At 45.9% G+C, this 16,405-nt stretch overlaps 1 protein-coding gene across 2 annotated transcripts in view; it reads right to left on the reverse strand.

Annotated features, from left to right (window-relative positions):
* Nucleotides 1-3,775: 3,775 nt before the first annotated feature.
* The window catches only part of LOC144950035 (cullin-4A-like), a 35,338-nt gene continuing 22,708 nt past the window's right edge, over nucleotides 3,776-16,405 (reverse strand). Inside the window, exons 12-20 of one of the 2 annotated variants that reach the window (XM_078879999.1) lie at nucleotides 16,271-16,375; nucleotides 16,051-16,161; nucleotides 15,702-15,787; nucleotides 14,755-14,853; nucleotides 14,077-14,190; nucleotides 9,868-9,973; nucleotides 6,186-6,358; nucleotides 5,381-5,533; nucleotides 3,776-4,481 (exon numbers count right to left, since the gene is read on the reverse strand). In XM_078879999.1, coding sequence (XP_078736125.1) covers nucleotides 4,386-4,481; nucleotides 5,381-5,533; nucleotides 6,186-6,358; nucleotides 9,868-9,973; nucleotides 14,077-14,190; nucleotides 14,755-14,853; nucleotides 15,702-15,787; nucleotides 16,051-16,161; nucleotides 16,271-16,375 — 1,043 coding nt within the window. In that variant the 3' untranslated portion in view covers nucleotides 3,776-4,385. Of the gene's footprint in view, nucleotides 4,482-5,380; nucleotides 5,534-6,185; nucleotides 6,359-9,867; nucleotides 9,974-14,076; nucleotides 14,191-14,754; nucleotides 14,863-15,701; nucleotides 15,788-16,050; nucleotides 16,162-16,270; nucleotides 16,376-16,405 lie in introns of both variants that reach the window. The other variant, XM_078879998.1, reaches the window with a different exon arrangement.

A 16,405-nucleotide genomic window follows, 5' to 3' on the forward strand; every position in this document is an offset into this window, starting at 1 on the left:
TTGCAGTGAAAATGCAAACAAAAACACTAATATATGCATTGTCCTTGAAACTGATTGGTCCACACCAGGGACGGCTTAGGAGGTTTAATTATGTTAAATATACCTTGTTTGTTTAATATTCCGATACTCGGTTCTCGGCAAAATTGTGTTTGTTTGCGTTGCTCGCGCACCACGGATCTCCTTTGTAATAAACTCCTTTAAAAAATGTTTTTTTAAACAACGGTTTTATTATCAACTTCGTTTAACTCACGGTTGAGACACGTGGCGCCTGCGTTTTGTGCGAGCCGATTCCACAGTTTAGGGACCGCGGCGTTTTTTACCTACACAAATATATAAATAACGCGTCCATACAAAATGTAAATTGCTTTAAAGTAGCGAATTAATTGATGCCGATTTTGATACAGGCATGCATGATCACCGGATCCGAGGACGTGTGCAAAATATGGAATTGATTGGACAACGGGAAGTGGACGAATTTTTGATTACAAGATTTAACCACGACAGAGGAATCAAGTTAAGTAAAACCGTTGAAAATAGCCGGGAAACTGGCACAAAAGGATCATCATCTGTTGCAATAAATCAAGAACTGTAAAATCAAACCATTGCCCCAGCTGAACAGTACAATAGGTTATTCCAAACAAGACTGAGATGCGAGATCTGCTGATCTGAATATACAGCACTTTATTTTCCTTACAATTCAAAAGTACTTTAATTTACAATACAAATCAAACCAACATGGAGCCGTGCAATGTTTTGTTTTCATTTTATAAACTGCTTTTATTTTTTAAATTCAATGTAAAGTTTAATAATGAAATATAGCCAGCGTAATGACATACACATCAGTTCAAATCTGTTGAACTGAACCACACATAAGCGCTTTCCATGAACTGTTTTGCGTGCATGTGTACATCGTGCCAAATGACAGCGTTCGCTTTAAACGCCATGAGTCGGGATGACGCTGCAAGGGGCCAGGGTGGGACTGAGCACGCACGCAATCGGCAATTCGCCATGACCAAACATTACATGAAAAGAGCACACATCTCACACTGTGCAGTCTCATTTCAACGCAGATAACACAAGTCATACATAACGGGGTTCCTAAAACAACTGTACTTACGGATATGGACTAAAAAATAAAGTTTAATATCCATGAACATGTGCGGTCACCACATTGCAAACTGAGCATCATCTCGAGTAGCTCGACTGGGGGACCCTTGGATGGGGCGTCACGTGCTGAAGGGGTTGAATTTGTAAAACTGCCTGTGCTGCATCTTAACCCATCTCCACTCTCACAGAGGGCGTCATGCGTGGCCACCATGCAATGAGGTCCATTAGGAGTCAAGTACATTAGTTGTATTGCAACACTGACCGTTGGGTCAATACAAAGGTCTGTGCTCTTGACACTCATAGATCTGTCATCAGGGTGGTTGCTCCAATGGATATGTGTTAATCAAAAACGGTGTCCTATTGAGAAAGATCCCACTAATGCCATATCTCAGGTATCACGCCGGACACTGTCAGTGTGGACATTGGTGAGGACACAGTGGGACAATTCAGGCTGGCTCCTTGCTCAATCATTCTCCATGCGGCGACGATCCCTGTGAGCCAGTGGCAGTGTCGATCGATCATGCAGGGATGTGTCGTGCTGGGAAACCATCTTATGGGCAACTTCGTCAAGCCGAAAGGACGCAGTAGAGCAAGTAGATGTCTTGCTTATATGTGGAGCACAGTCAAAACTCCAGGCACTCGTTTTATCCCACATTTAAAAGGAAATTGGTCAAACAGAGCAAGTAGGATTCTACTAAAGCGTTGAGAGTCAGCAAGGCTTTCTGGGTGAACATATCAAATTATAGTTTGAGAAAATATTAACGATGACTAAGTGAGGACCTTTACAGAGTATATTTCAGCAGAATCTGCAGTATTGTCAGTGTTTCCTGACAGGAAATTTTCAATGTAAAACTGAACCTCCACAACAAATGGACAATATGACTCTTACTAATGACACCTGTCTTTGACCAGCCCTCACAGCATTTAAATGGCATTACTGTCACTATCACTACGGTTTATCTATTAGCAGTGAACGCTGCTTCTGAGCAACTACACGAATTACACTTTGTAAATGTATTTATTTACTCAAGCAGTATTTTGCCAAATTTTCTAGGCTTAATTTACTCAATTCTTAATTCATATTCCTTCATGCCTGAAAGGGCTCGGAGAAACCAACGAAGAGTATTCTCCTCGAGGAGAGAATACTCAAACTCCACATGTCAGAAACCTACTTGCTGGGCTGCTTCTTACAGGGGCGATGGATGGCGCAAGAGAAACCAAAAGAAAAACCTCAACAGAATAGAGATGAATGCATACATATGGGTGCTCTGCGATATCCTGAGGTTTAACTTAAAGTCTACATTTCCACAGCCCAAATTAACCAGTCATGAGAGACATGGCGCGATGTATCATCATCCTGTTGGCGAGAACACACGGCTCTCGGCAGGGACCCTGGGTCTGAGGCTACCAGATTTCGGCCTTAAGACTTGCCAGCACACAGGTACGGATGAAATTAGTAAAAGCATGTCGCACCTAAATCTTGACGTAAAGCTTTCGTGACTGCTGGAATTCATATCATTTGGATCTTTCGGTAAAGTCACGTAGATAGGTTCAAAGAAAACAAAAATAAGTTTCGATCACAACACAAGCGGTCGTCATCAGGTGGTGTTGCGATCGAAACGTACTTTTTAACTTTCTTTGAACCTATCTACGTGACTTTACCGTAAGACCCAAAGAATAAGCATGTCGGAACCTTATCTCTAATTTCACAGATACCTCTTTAGCGCCCACGAGTGACCTAAGCTTTAGCCCAATTAACAGGACCTCATCATTTTCCTCAAAGTGTGACCTGGACCTACAGATCGGAGTTAAACAGGTGACTGGTTATCACCGTGAGCAACTAGCAAGGCCTTCGGGACCCACTCACTCCAGCATGAATTTAATACGTGGGGCATCACAGCCAACTACAGCTTTGTGAACTCAATCAACATTGTCTAAACTCGAAAATAAATACCCAGCAAATTGTTTGACTTAATTACGCTGAGAAAGTAGAGCAATCGATAGTCACAACTGTGGTGCCAACAGGAGAACTGCGAGACAGTAAATCCAGCAGCACTGGCCACTCGGGGCCCCAGCGAGTTATTGCTTTCATTACTTCTACGCCTGGCACAGCGAACCGAGGCGACACAATCTCGGCACGAGGGATGGAAAACTGGCAACACAAGGTAGCACCGAGGCAGCCGCAACCAAAACATCAACAGCGAATCAACGTAAGGTGAACGCTTTAACACTGGCGTCAGTGGTGCAGTCGAGGTTTTAACAGAAACTAGCAGAGAAAGGATCTGCATGGATAAACGGGGACGCTCATTTGTTTTAAAAAATAAACAAGTGCACAGGCCTACTAGCCGAGGCTCCAGACTCTACGTTGCTGAACTGAGCCCTATCCTTTCTTGGATGCATCCTCAGCTCAACTCACACATCCAAGGAGGATGCGACTTTAAAGCAGAAGGCGGCCGTGCTCATGGCTAAAATGGAAATGCAGCATTTAGGCAAAGTCTGGATGCCGTGGAGCTGTTTGAAGCGCTGGCGATGGGGTTCGCTCCAGTTTGCCGAGGCTTTGGCCCCGTGGCGCCGCATGCAGACACAAGTTTGGCTGCAGCGGTAATCATAGCGCATGGCAGGGACTGATGCTCACAGCGTGAAGCAGTTTGTTCCTTCCACGTGCGCATTTCTAATTTTTTTTTCAGTGTTCACTCTCCCAAGCGATCGTGAGGAGGGAGCAGAATTTTCAGCTGAACCCTTGGGGACACAAGCGGCCCACACCATTCCACTTTCCCCACAAACCAGTGTCAGAGGCAAAGTAGGCCATTATGAAGGAGCAGGGGCAGCAGTAGATGGGCAAGATGACCTCGGTCTTGAACTGGGCACCACCAATGCCATTGCAGATTTGTCCCCACTCCAGGCCAGGCTTCCAAGTGACACGGCATGGTGTTACCAACGCCATCTGCTAAATGCACATGGGCATCCGGCAGCTACACTCGTGTGTCCACGTCACTTCTGCGTTTCAGCACCAAGCACAGACGTAGGGCGGCGACGTGTGTACACAAACTTTAATTCATCCACTCACTTAACTCCAAAACCTGCATCAACACTATTGAGTTTTACTCGCTGTCGCATCGCGTTGCTTCCCCACACACTCTGCTCAGATTTGTCCATGGGTTAAAGCGTCCGTTTTGCAGACGAGCGCCGCTCCGCTCAGCTGCCGTGTCCGGTTTTTGGGAAGCAACGCTGCCCCAGTAAAAGCAGGGCCCCCCACGCTGCTCCGCCCCCCTTCACTCTCAGGCCACGTAGTGGTACTGATTGGCATTCTCCTTGTCGCGCTCCATGTAATCCCGGTCGATCAGAGACTCGATACGCTTTTTGAGGTCGGCCGGCTACAGGAGAATGAAGAAACAAAGAACAGCGACAATGTATGAGCGAGCGAGAGAGAAGATGCGAGCCCTGAGAGAGTGACCCTGTAAACATGAGCAATCGCCTAACAGTGAGCACACGTGCATGAGTGTGCGAGAAGAAAATGTACGCACAGGCATATAAGTGCGTGCACGTATATGAATATATAGGTATATGTGTAACAGGCTTTTGTTATATGGTCACTGAGAGAAGAGAAAGATGGACTGGTCTGACTGACTTGCTTCAGGAAACACTGAAGTTTGCAGTGACTTGAATAGACCTGATAGGCAGGGCTGGGTAGTGGACATGCATTGATTTAAGTGACTGAAACCTCAAGAATTACAGAATGAGAAATCTTAATTTCACGTCAGTCGGTTGAATTGGCCTAAACGTCGAGATCTGCCTCTCGTATCAGTGACAGATCAAAACAAGGAATATCAAGCATATGCATGAATTATGTAAAGCGCTCAAACCGTTTGAACTGGAAAGTACTAATTTGCGACAAAAATGTTGCTCAACGCTATGATGTCAAACGCCATGTGATTTAGTAAGCGACGTAATGGGTAGCTGAGGCGTCTATGGTGTGTGACATCACCTTATTAAGGGGCTTATCCATCTCTGGCTGCTTTTTTTATTGTACCGTTCAGCTGGGGATCAATTTGGCTGATTTATTCAATGGTAATTCCAAACATAGCAACAAGATACAATTTAATTCATATTGGATAATTCTTAAGAGAGTTGTCATGATTCTATTTTACAGACGGTAGAACTAATGCATGTTGCTTTCATCCTTAGTTGGTAATTATTACTTAAAAGCTGTGTGTTACCTCGTAATTAACAGTTTTCTTACGTGTAAGTAAGGTTGTGTGTTTGTCAGCATCACCTTTACGGGAAACTTGAGCTGGTTGTAGAGTTCCGTGACGAGCAGGTTGTGACTCAGTGTCTTCCTCATCTTCATGATACGCACGATGGCTGCATCAATCTGGTACTGCCGGTCTTGGAACACGCGCTCGTGCGTGCTCGCCTGCTCCTCCACCTGCCGTGATGCACACAGAGAGGCACTAAGACATCTCCTCGCTATGTGAAGGAAAATCGCCAAATATCAAATACCACCACAGTACTGTCTCCTCAGATCTCAGAAGCGAAGCAGATTTGAGCCTGGTTAGTACTTGGATGGGATAATGCCTGGGAATACCAGGTCTTGTAGGCTTGGACAAATGAGCCGACAGGCTAGCAATTAATTTACTCCATCTATGTGGATGGATTAAATTACAGCAGCTTCCTCGCTGAAGTTTCCTCCCACAAGACAAGCACTCATTAATATAAATGGCCAACATTCCAATGCCGGACCCTGTTGAAAAAGAGTATTAAGACAGCTATTCCGGGTTAAATTCATTACATTGTGATCACTGTTCTCTGAATTGCAATTTCTCAAATTTGTAAGCGACTTGACAATCAGTCGCTAGACTCCACCCTGTTAATCTTTCAGTTTTCAAAAACCGAAGGTGTGGATAATAGTGGATTAATAGAGCCATGGATAAGAGGCATTTCACTTTGATGCTCTAGTCCATGCGGTGTCCCGTAACTATCCTATCATGTTGCGCAACTCCTGGATCATGTAATACCACATGTAGATCGCACAACCTGTGATATTGCACAACCTTTGAGTTGTTGAGCTAACCCCTCACCGTCTCCTTCATCTGGATCTGGTTGATCTTGATGCGGAAGAGCTTGTGCTTGAAGTCCCCGTTGAGAAGGAAGTGGTCCCCGTCCTCCACGTCCTTGCTCTTGGGCTCTTTGTTGATGACGCGTGCCTTCCCACACGCCAGTGACTGCAGTGTACGCCGCAGCTCCCCATCCTCTGTACGCATCGTAAACAGACATGCAACACACACCCGTGAGACTCATGTGTACTACGCGGCTCTCCGTCGTCTGCGAGCGAGCATATATATACACAAAAATGAAGACCCCCAATATAGCCTTAACAAACTGTTGGGGCAAGTGCTACTAACGAGCACCTATTAAGGTTGATACGGCACACAAGGGGGTGGGTGGCCAGAACCACGCCGGGCAACCTTTGTCTCCCCAATGGTAATGTTTACACATTACACCAGGTACTCGTATGATGTGGAGTCGACCTAGGGGAGGCCGTGCGTGGGAATTGATCTTCTGTATGTACATACAGTGCCACTATGTACATAGAGAAGCGCACACACACACGTCTACATATATAGAGACGTGTACATTTATACACAAAAATCTGTACGCACGCACACACATGTATACATGTATACACAAAGGTGCAAACCTGTAAAAGCCTTTAACAGACTGTTGGAGTCAGTGCTGTTGGCAAGCACCTCTTAAGGCTGGCATGGCACACGAGGGTATGGGTGGCCAGCACCACACCAGGCCACCTTTGTCTCTCCACACCAGGTGCTCATTGAAGGCTGAATCGACCTGGCGGAAGCCCAGGACCTGTTCAAATTTTTATCACTGATGTTGGCCGTAAGTGGGAATCGAACTTGGGTCACCGGGTTTGTAATGCAGTGCGCTATCCACTTCGCTACCACTACACGTGTACACATACACGGACACCTGTACATGCACACGTATACACACACAGGTGTACAAATACACACGGGGGTCATTCAGGAAGGCTTCTCGGTACGCGCTCACTGTGCACAAGGCAGCACAAGGGTTAAGCCAACAGCCAGCGCAGGTTAGGCATTATCGAGACACATGACAGGGCCATAAAGAATGTCCACAGCTCACGCGGGGAGACAATGAGACTTGCCTCGCTGATAGATAAGACTCAGGCAAACATGGTTACTCAGAGACAAAGACAACTCGCATGGAGAGGAGGTATTGGACTCAGATGCACATGGAGACAATGCAGGGATACGGACACATTGAGAAGCCTGGAGACACAGCCTCATACCACAGGGGTGGTCAAAGGTTTGAAAAGGCAGCATTAAAAGCAAATTTTTTTTCACAAACTTGTTTTGATTAATTAGTTTATTTTGAGTTCGATCATCTAGGTATGTTAATTTTTTTACTATATCCCTCCAACAACCGACAGCCAATGAAACCAAGTTGTCATTTTGGCAAATATACCAACTAAATAGTTTTTTCAATAAAACAAAAAGTTTAAAGGTGTACAGAATGTTTGCAATTTTATACATTTCGCTGCAGATTACATTCAGCATCATCTGGTATTACCAAGATCCCAGCTCTCCCCTGAAAGTTTCCTTATCTAGGTCCTTCAGTAGGTGCCATAACATCATCATAACAGCCATGCAAGTGGACCAGTTGAATAGAGTTGATTGCTGGTTGATTGGTTGTGAATGGCAGGATAGATTAGTGTATTAAGGTGAATCTATTTAGTAACTGGTGAAAAGAAGCTCTCCTTAATTTGTTTAGGTAAAAACAGTGGCACGTGATTACGTAAAAGTGTACCAATAAATCAGCGTGTCTGCTCAAAACGCTAACTGTTGTGTACTGAACATTAACTGGGTTTGAGTCCAATACCAATAAAAGTGTTTATCTGCCAGGTGCTTTAAAACGTGTACGGGTTGCAATGGGCTTGGTCATGTGACCTTGAATTAAAGTCAGCATTTGAGGTCATGACTGCCAATGATGTTATCGTCATGGTGGCGAGGATATGTGATCTCCCTCACCTGGTATGCAGGCCGTCGTGGGTTCGATCCTGACCCTGACGCCTGTATATTTAGAGTTCCCATGTTTACCCCGTAAATTCATGGGTTTTTCTCCGGGTCCTCCGGTTTTACCCTCCACATTTAGAAACCTGCGTTCAGATTATTTGGCTGCTACTAAAAAATTCCACATGACACGCCACTTTGATGAGCTGTCATGTTTGTCCAGGTCACCTCTGAAAAAGAGCTAATAGCCGAGTGAGCTTTACCTGGTTAATAAAATAGTTTAGTTTAGATTATGGGAAGCACGAGCAGAGAGCACAGATCGATAGAGACCCCAGAGACTTGGGGTTCAAATTCAGGTATCAGCCCCCATCAGTAAAGTACAATTAAAATGAAGTGTCTTGTCTGATTACTTGTTTGGGGTGCGTGTGTCAATGCCGTTTCTATTCTTGTGTATGCAAATGTTCAGGATCTAAATGCCAACGTCAAGGTCTGCTCGCCACGAAGGGGCTCCAGGAGAAAGTTCGTGTAGTATTGCTATTCTTCCGTTGCAGACGTGGCAGACTAGTGGTTTGGGTTGCATGGCCACAATTGTCCTGTGGTGTTTGAGAATATATTCATTTGCAAGTGTGATTTCCCTCTCTGTATACATATTCATCTTCTTGGTTCTTTCGGTAAAGTCACGTAGAAGGAAAATAAAATAATAAAAATACAACATAATAAAATAATTCTCACGACGTTTCTATATATATCTTGTATTCTCCGCAGGGAATGGATTCTTTGCTACGCTGCAAGCTTCCTATCACCACTCTCCCATTGACATATTTCATTGCTTCCTCTTAGTACCTTTCACGCGACGGTCAATGGTATAGTGTATAGCATATTGTACAATAATAAATAGTATTAAAATGTAATGGTTAATACAATGTATAAGGTAATATATAGTATCGTAATTGTATAGTGAATATACAGCAGTGTGGTATACAGTTGGGTGGGTAGAATAATACATAGTGTAATATTACAATGTATGGTCTATAAGCATATTAGTTGCTGCGGCGCCATATTATTAACATTCCTTCCCTTTATTAATTCTAGCCTTACTCCCTCCCTTTGATACTGCTACTCCTGCATTGTGCATGGGCATAATGACTTTAAACCCCTCGCCAAACCTCCTACGCATTTCACAAGTAGTACTAATCACATACCTGCATTTTTCCATAAATATGCAAAATTCCTCTTGATATGCAAATAATTTTGTCAAGACGCTCTTCGCCCCTTCCATCCCAGCATAAATAGTCGTTCCAAGCCTGGGGCGTGCCATTCAGACTCTGTCTCCTTGACAGACCTGTTCTCCACCTGAAGACGGCTGCTTGCGTTGTGGCCGAAACGTCGTGAGAATTATTTTATTATGTTTTATTTTTATTATTTTCCTTCTACGTGACTTTACCGAAAGAACCAAGAAGATTAATCCCTGCAGTCATGAAAGCTTTAAATCGAAATGTATACATATTGTTCGAGATAATGCATGATTGTTACATTTTTCTATGTAACTCTGGAATTTTCCACTATTGCCAACCCCAGCTTGGGCTGGAGACGTGAAACAGGTCATAGCTCATCTGGCTCTTCCAGCTTAAAATAAAGTCTCTGTTTTTGTGTGTGCATGCGTTGCGTGTACGCTCGTATTCAGGGTGTGTATGCACGCGGACTCCCTCACCAATGCCTGTGGCCGTGCGAATATCTTCGAAGCTGAACTCCTCGCCCTCATTGAACATCAGCAGCACAAGGGTCTGAAAAAGCGACACCTGCAGCTCCTTCTTCCCCTGTGCGAGGAGGAGACGGAGAAGCCACGATCATTGACACACGGATTTCATTTGCAAATGCCCATTGCCAGGGCGGTCAAATCTTGTCCTTACGAGCCCCATACCAAAGCATCATATGGCTCAGAGCCACAAAAGTCGTACAGAATCACACACGCCTTCTTGCTCTCATGGCTCACACGGGGTGGATAACACTGGTCTACAGCCAAAATGTTTCCGAAATAAATGTAGTCCAATTAAAACGATGCTTAAAATTGTTGATTGGCTCTTGATTTTCAAGATATGCTACTGGGTCAGTATATACGATTCTGGACTGGCGAACGGCGGATGATAAGTGAGTTATAAAGGAAAGGGATCTCAATTTAAACCAGAAATTACTAAAATACATATTTCACTGGATCTATGAATAAATCTATGACTGGGTAAGGACAGTACTTGCTTATTGAGCAAAACAATGAATGATGCAATCTGAACTTGGTATTGCATCATACATATGTAGTGACTGTACTTGTCACTGTATGGTGCTGGGACTTGCGAAGTCACGGCCGGTGATGTTGTCATTGCGGGCAGCCCGGGTTGCGGGCTGCAGTACCAACTCTAGCGGTGGTTGGGCGAACGCTGGTTAGTGCGGATGCACGAGCAGCGTGCGGTGCCGGCTCCCGGTGAGGGAGCGAGAGGGAGCGTCAGCCAGCCAGGGTTACGCTGGGGCATGACGCTCTGGCTGTGACCTGTTGTCACGTGACCGGACGATACTGGAGGGGGGCCGCCGGTGGACGGTGGCCGAGGGGCGGTCACGTGGTCCCGGAGAGCTCTCGGGAACGTTCGAGAAGGAGCTGGAGAGACCTGGAAGGTGGGCGGGACAAGGGGCTGAGCCAGCCCCAGCCCGGGGGCATCTAACGAGGGCCCCGTGAGGAGCTCGGGGTTCTTCGTGTGCTCGAGGTGTTACGAAGATCCACGTACGTCGGGGAGAAGAAGCCTCTAGCCACGGGGGCCGGGACCCAGCTTGTGGTCCGGACCGGGATTTGCGAACCGTGTCTAGTTCTACATCCCTCTGCTGAACAAATTGCTCTATATCAGCTCTAGAAATCAGTGTCGTGCTCTCTTATTTGTCAGTGTTTGATTTTGCAAAGGGACACATTTTTGTTGAGCCAAAATGAGCAAAGATGCCTCGTACTTGTGTGAACAAAGCAGGTAACTTCTGCTTTGTTCACGGTGAAGTTACTTTTGCATCACAAAAGCGCAGTATAACCACTATGGTTAAGAAAGCATATCACCTTTATTTTGGCTGCAAAATTGAAGATCAGGACAAGATGTGGACCCCAAACATATGCTGCAGTACTTGTGCAAAAAATATTCGCCAGTGGTTGAACAGGAAAAGGAAATATATGCCTTTTGCAGTGCCAATGATTTGGATAGAGCCAACAGATATCAGCAATTGTTACTTCTGCATGGCGCCTCCAGTTGGAAAAGGTGTGTCAAAATCTAAAAAGTGGATTGCACTATCTAAACATTCCATCAGCTACACGCCCAGTACCCCACGGAGGACTGCCTGTTCCTGATGCACCACAATCACTCACTGGAGTCAGATGAGGAAGAGGATGAAACTTCTGGTCCTGAACCATCAAGGTCACATGACCCAGATTTTCTCCCATCCTCCTCCTCTGAACCACACCTCATAACACAAGGTGAACTGAAAGACCTTGTCAGGGATTTGGAACTACCCAAGAGTAAGGCAGAGCTGTTGGGCTCCATTCTTCTGCAGCAGTGGAATCTCCTGGCAGGTGATGTTTGGGTTTCCATGTTCAGTGACCGTCAAAAGAATCATGTCCCATTCTTCTTCATGGAAGGTTATCTTGGAGCCTGCAAGAACATCGATGGTGTGATGGCAGCCCTCAACAACTTTCATGATCCAGGTGAGTGGAGACTGTTCATTGTTCATTGAAGAGGAGTCTTAAAGCTGTTTGCTGCATAATGGCAATGTTTTTCCATCAATTCCAGTTGGTCATGCAGTCCATGTGAAGGAAACCTATGACAATATGAAACAACTTTTGAGGTGCATAAACTATGACCAACATACGTGGCAGCTTTGTGGCGATTTGAAGGTTGTTGCTCTCTTGCTTGGTCTGCAGACTGGATACACAAAGTACTGCTGTTTTCTCTGCGAATGGGATAGTTGCGCGAGAGATTCCCACTAAATCAAGATAGATTGGCCACTCCGAAAATCATTGGAGCCTTGGAGGAAAAGTTTTCCGCATCCACCACTTGTTGAATAAAGGAAGATTTTGTTACCACCCTTACACATCAAGCTGGGTTTGATGAAGAACATTGTCAAAGCCATGGACAAAACACAAGCAGCATTCAAGTACCTCCATGGAAAATTTCCAAGGTTAAGTGAAGCGAAGATAAAGGAAAGTGTCTTTGTTGGTCCCCAGATTCGTGAACTTCGTCTAGATGATGCGTTTGACAGTGCACTACGTGGCAAGGAAAAGATGGCATGGCAAGCCTTCCAGTTAGTGACAACAAATTTTCTCAGAAACAACTACAGGGAGTTGGTGGAAAACCTCCTCAAAAGCCTTGGTTGCAAAATGCCACTAAAGATACATTTTTGCACTCTCATCTAGATTTTTTCCCACTGAACTGTAGAGCATTGAGCGACGAGCATGGCGAGCGATGTCACCAGAACATTGCAACAATGGAGAAATGCTATCAGGGCAAATGGAGCCCATCAATGCTTGCAGACTATTGCTGGACTGTGACAAGAGATGCTCTATTTAATGAATACAAGAGACAAGCCAAGTAGCGCCGAGTAGACACTGAATAAGGACTAAACTATCTTTCCTATACAAGTAATTTTTTGTCTGTCTGTCTGTGTGTCTGTCTGTCTGCGCGGGTACCTTGAGACATTTTAAACTGACAAACTGTCGGGTTAACGTATCAAAAAAGTACACGGATACCACGCTGTATGCCTTGGGACGAAAAAGCGCTTTTCCTATTTCACATCTGTCAAGTTTAAGGTTGTTAAATGAACAATGTATTCCTTTTATAAGCACAGGGTGGTGCCAGAGCATGCATCTGCGCATGCGCGAGTTACGCCGACTCGCGGTGGTGGTTGCCCTAGCAACGCACACACGCAATCGGTGGGGGGGAATCCTCATTCGCGTTAAAAATGCAACAAAAAAATACACAAAGCTGAGGTAAATTCTTCAGTGTGATGTCCTCGTCTCCCCCCCCCCCACGTGTGCACTTACTACTATAGGGTCGGTAGATACTACTATGATAGTCCTTAGATAGTATTACTGTACAGTGGGCGGGGGGATGGTGGGGGGGGTAGTAGCAGCCCAGCCCCAGCCTGCAAAGTTGCCACCTCGGTCGGCTGGGCAATCTAGGTGAGGCTGGGGGCTCTGCACGGGACTAGGCCTCACCACGGCACTCGGTGAAGTTAGTAGTTAACTAGATACTATTATAGAGTTGTTATATACGACTATAGAGTCGGTAGTTACTACTGTAGAGTCGGTAGATACTACTGTAAAGTGGAGAGATACTACTGCAGAGTCGGTAGATGCTACCTTAGAGATATATAGATTCTGCTATAGTCAGCAGATACTACTATAGATTCAGTAGATACTAATATCGTCATTAGATACTACTGTAGTCAGTATTTACTACTATAGAGTTGGTTGATACTACTATAGAGTCAATAGATACAACTACAGTCAGTAGATACTACTATAGAGTCAGTAGATACTACTATAGAGTCAGTAGATACTACTATAGAGTCAGTCATCTCTGAAGCAGATTAAAAAAAAATTACAGACCAGTGTAAGCGGGGTGGTCCAGTGGGCTGGTTCGTTCATGCTGGTTGGCTGTGGAGTTTAAAAAAATTTAGACATTTGCGGGGGCTAGTGCCCCAAGCCACTCCTGTTTCCGCATATTGTCTGTGAGGCGCAATTGAATAACCCAGGGAGCCACAGTTGGCCACCCCCTGGCCTACTGCATCAGTCCAGCCAACAACCAGAAGTTGGGTTTTTTATGCCCACTTAGGATTGGACATTGTCCCCTTCATCCCCCCTTCCCCCTTTAGCCATGCAGCATAGCCCCAAAATCACCTCCTTGAACTCAGACTTGAGGACACAGTGCCCCAGACTGGGCTGCCACTGCAGCTTGCGGCCACTGTGCTTCCCCAGATAGAAGGTCTTGAACACCTCCTGCAGCTTCACCATCTGTGCACACACACACGTCAGAACATTACCATGAGCATCTGTGTACAAATGTGAGCAGGTATGCAAAGACATACCGTAATCCATATTTGATGAGTCGTGATTTTAGTATATCAGTACAGTAACAAATTAACTTACAAGTAAACTAAGCCACAAAACTAATGGTTACCCAATTCAGTTTTATCCACTCCAATTGCTGAAAGATATCAAATTTGAACTGACGGGAATTCATTTTGCCCAGATGACACGATTGGTTGTAATTAAGTTTACATGAAAGCATGTAACAGGTAGGCCGCTAGGAGGCGACTATCTCCTACCCATAATCAGATGACCCACATCCATGGGAAACTGCTATTTAAAGAGCATGAAGGTGCATTGTCTTAAGAAGCACCATTGAGTCGAGTGTGCAACACAGACCAATGCTTAATTAACTCTGGAAATACTTCTGCTATTTCATATTCTGGAACCCGACAAGACTCTACTGATTAAATTACTTCTATAAGGGACATTCCCTTCCTCCCGTGAGGATGTGAGTGTGCAGTGTGTGACCGAGGCTGGTCGGCACACCTCAGGGGGTAGGTGGACCTCCATAGGCGTGTACGTCGGCCAGTAGCCCATGGTGAGGATGTTCACCGTCAGCTCAATGTTGTTGGCATCATTCTGGTTCTGCATGTACTTCACGTGCGCATAGACACAATCACATATATATGCATGTGCACACAACACATGCATGTGCACACACACGAGCCAACATTCACCACGAAGTGCAGATAACATCACCACAGCGCTTGTGTCAGGCTAGGTGTACTTGACGGCTACGGGACAAGTGTTATGGGTTGTCTGAAATACAAAAAAAGACAAAGATCCCCCGTATAGCCTTAACAGTCTGTAGGGGCAAGTGCTGTTAGCGAGCACCTATGAAGGCCGGAACAATACACGAGGGGGTGGGTGGCTAGCACCACGCCCGACCGCCTTTGTCTCCCCAGTGGCGATGTTTACACACCGCACCAGGTACTCATTTGAGGCTGAGTCGACCTCGGAGAGGCCCAGGACCGGTTCAGATCATCGTCACTGGTGTTGGCCGTGAGCAGGAATCGAACCCAGGTCTCAGGGTTCGTAGCACAGCACGCTAACCGCGACACTACCGCGACACTACCGCTCCCCACGTGTCTGAAATACAAACACGTGCACACACAACACATCCCACGAGCGTACAAGAGGATGCACACACAAACACACAGGGTGGACAGGCTGACGGCCCCCAAAACCGGATCCCCCTCTCAACCCACACACAGATTGCAGATGCTACCTGTTGTGCTGCCTATTCAGTTCACAGACGCACGGAGCACACACCCCACGGCCTCATTAGAGAAAAGCGCTCGTGTTGTTAGCTGAAGGTGAGTCTCATGACCTTACAAGAACTCAAGCGCTTGTGCCGTGCCACCATTCCAAGAACATTAACATTGGGCAAGAGACAGTGGTGCAAGCTGTGATGTCTGGAGGCCATGAGTCACCTGCTTGAACTGAATCATGATATCCTTGGACAGCTCCATGTCCTTGAACATGCCCTCCAGTTTGCTGGTAAACGCCCCTCCACACTCTGCACACAACCACACAATGCCATTTAGCAGTATCCAGAGACTGTCGGGGCAAGTGCCATTACGGAGCACCTACTAAGCCCAGCAGGGCGTATGAGTTGGTGGTGGGTGTGGACAACGCAAAACTCATCTGCCTTTGTGAGTGCCGATGTGGACCACATTACACAGGGCATAAAGGGCACAAAGGAAACAGAGTTGACCCGAGACACATGGGGCATATGAAGATGTTAAACCCAGACACACACGGAAACATGCCCACACCAACCGTGCTTGAGTTTGGAGAGCATGGACTTCTCAGCGTCCACAGACGCACTCTTCCCCACCAGCAGCCTTTTCGCCAGGTCCTTCTTGTAGAATGCCTCAAACACGTCTTTTCCTGCAAACACACACAGATATAGCAGAGTGAAACATAGGGAGAGGGGGGAAGAAGACAAAGGAAAAGGGGCGTGGAAGGAACGAGGCTTGGGGACAGGGTGTCTCCTCACCGTGGATGAAGCGGAAGATGATCATGATCTTGTCAAGCAGCCTCTCCAGCTCCTCGTCAGTCGCCTCTTTGTTCCCCGCGCGCAGTTTAGAATCCACATACTTGGCTGTAAATGCAACACCAGCCATTCACCAAT

The sequence above is a fragment of the Lampetra fluviatilis genome, chromosome 56, assembly GCF_964198595.1.
Source record: "Lampetra fluviatilis chromosome 56, kcLamFluv1.1, whole genome shotgun sequence".
In the NCBI taxonomy this organism is placed as follows: Eukaryota; Metazoa; Chordata; class Hyperoartia; order Petromyzontiformes; family Petromyzontidae; genus Lampetra; species Lampetra fluviatilis.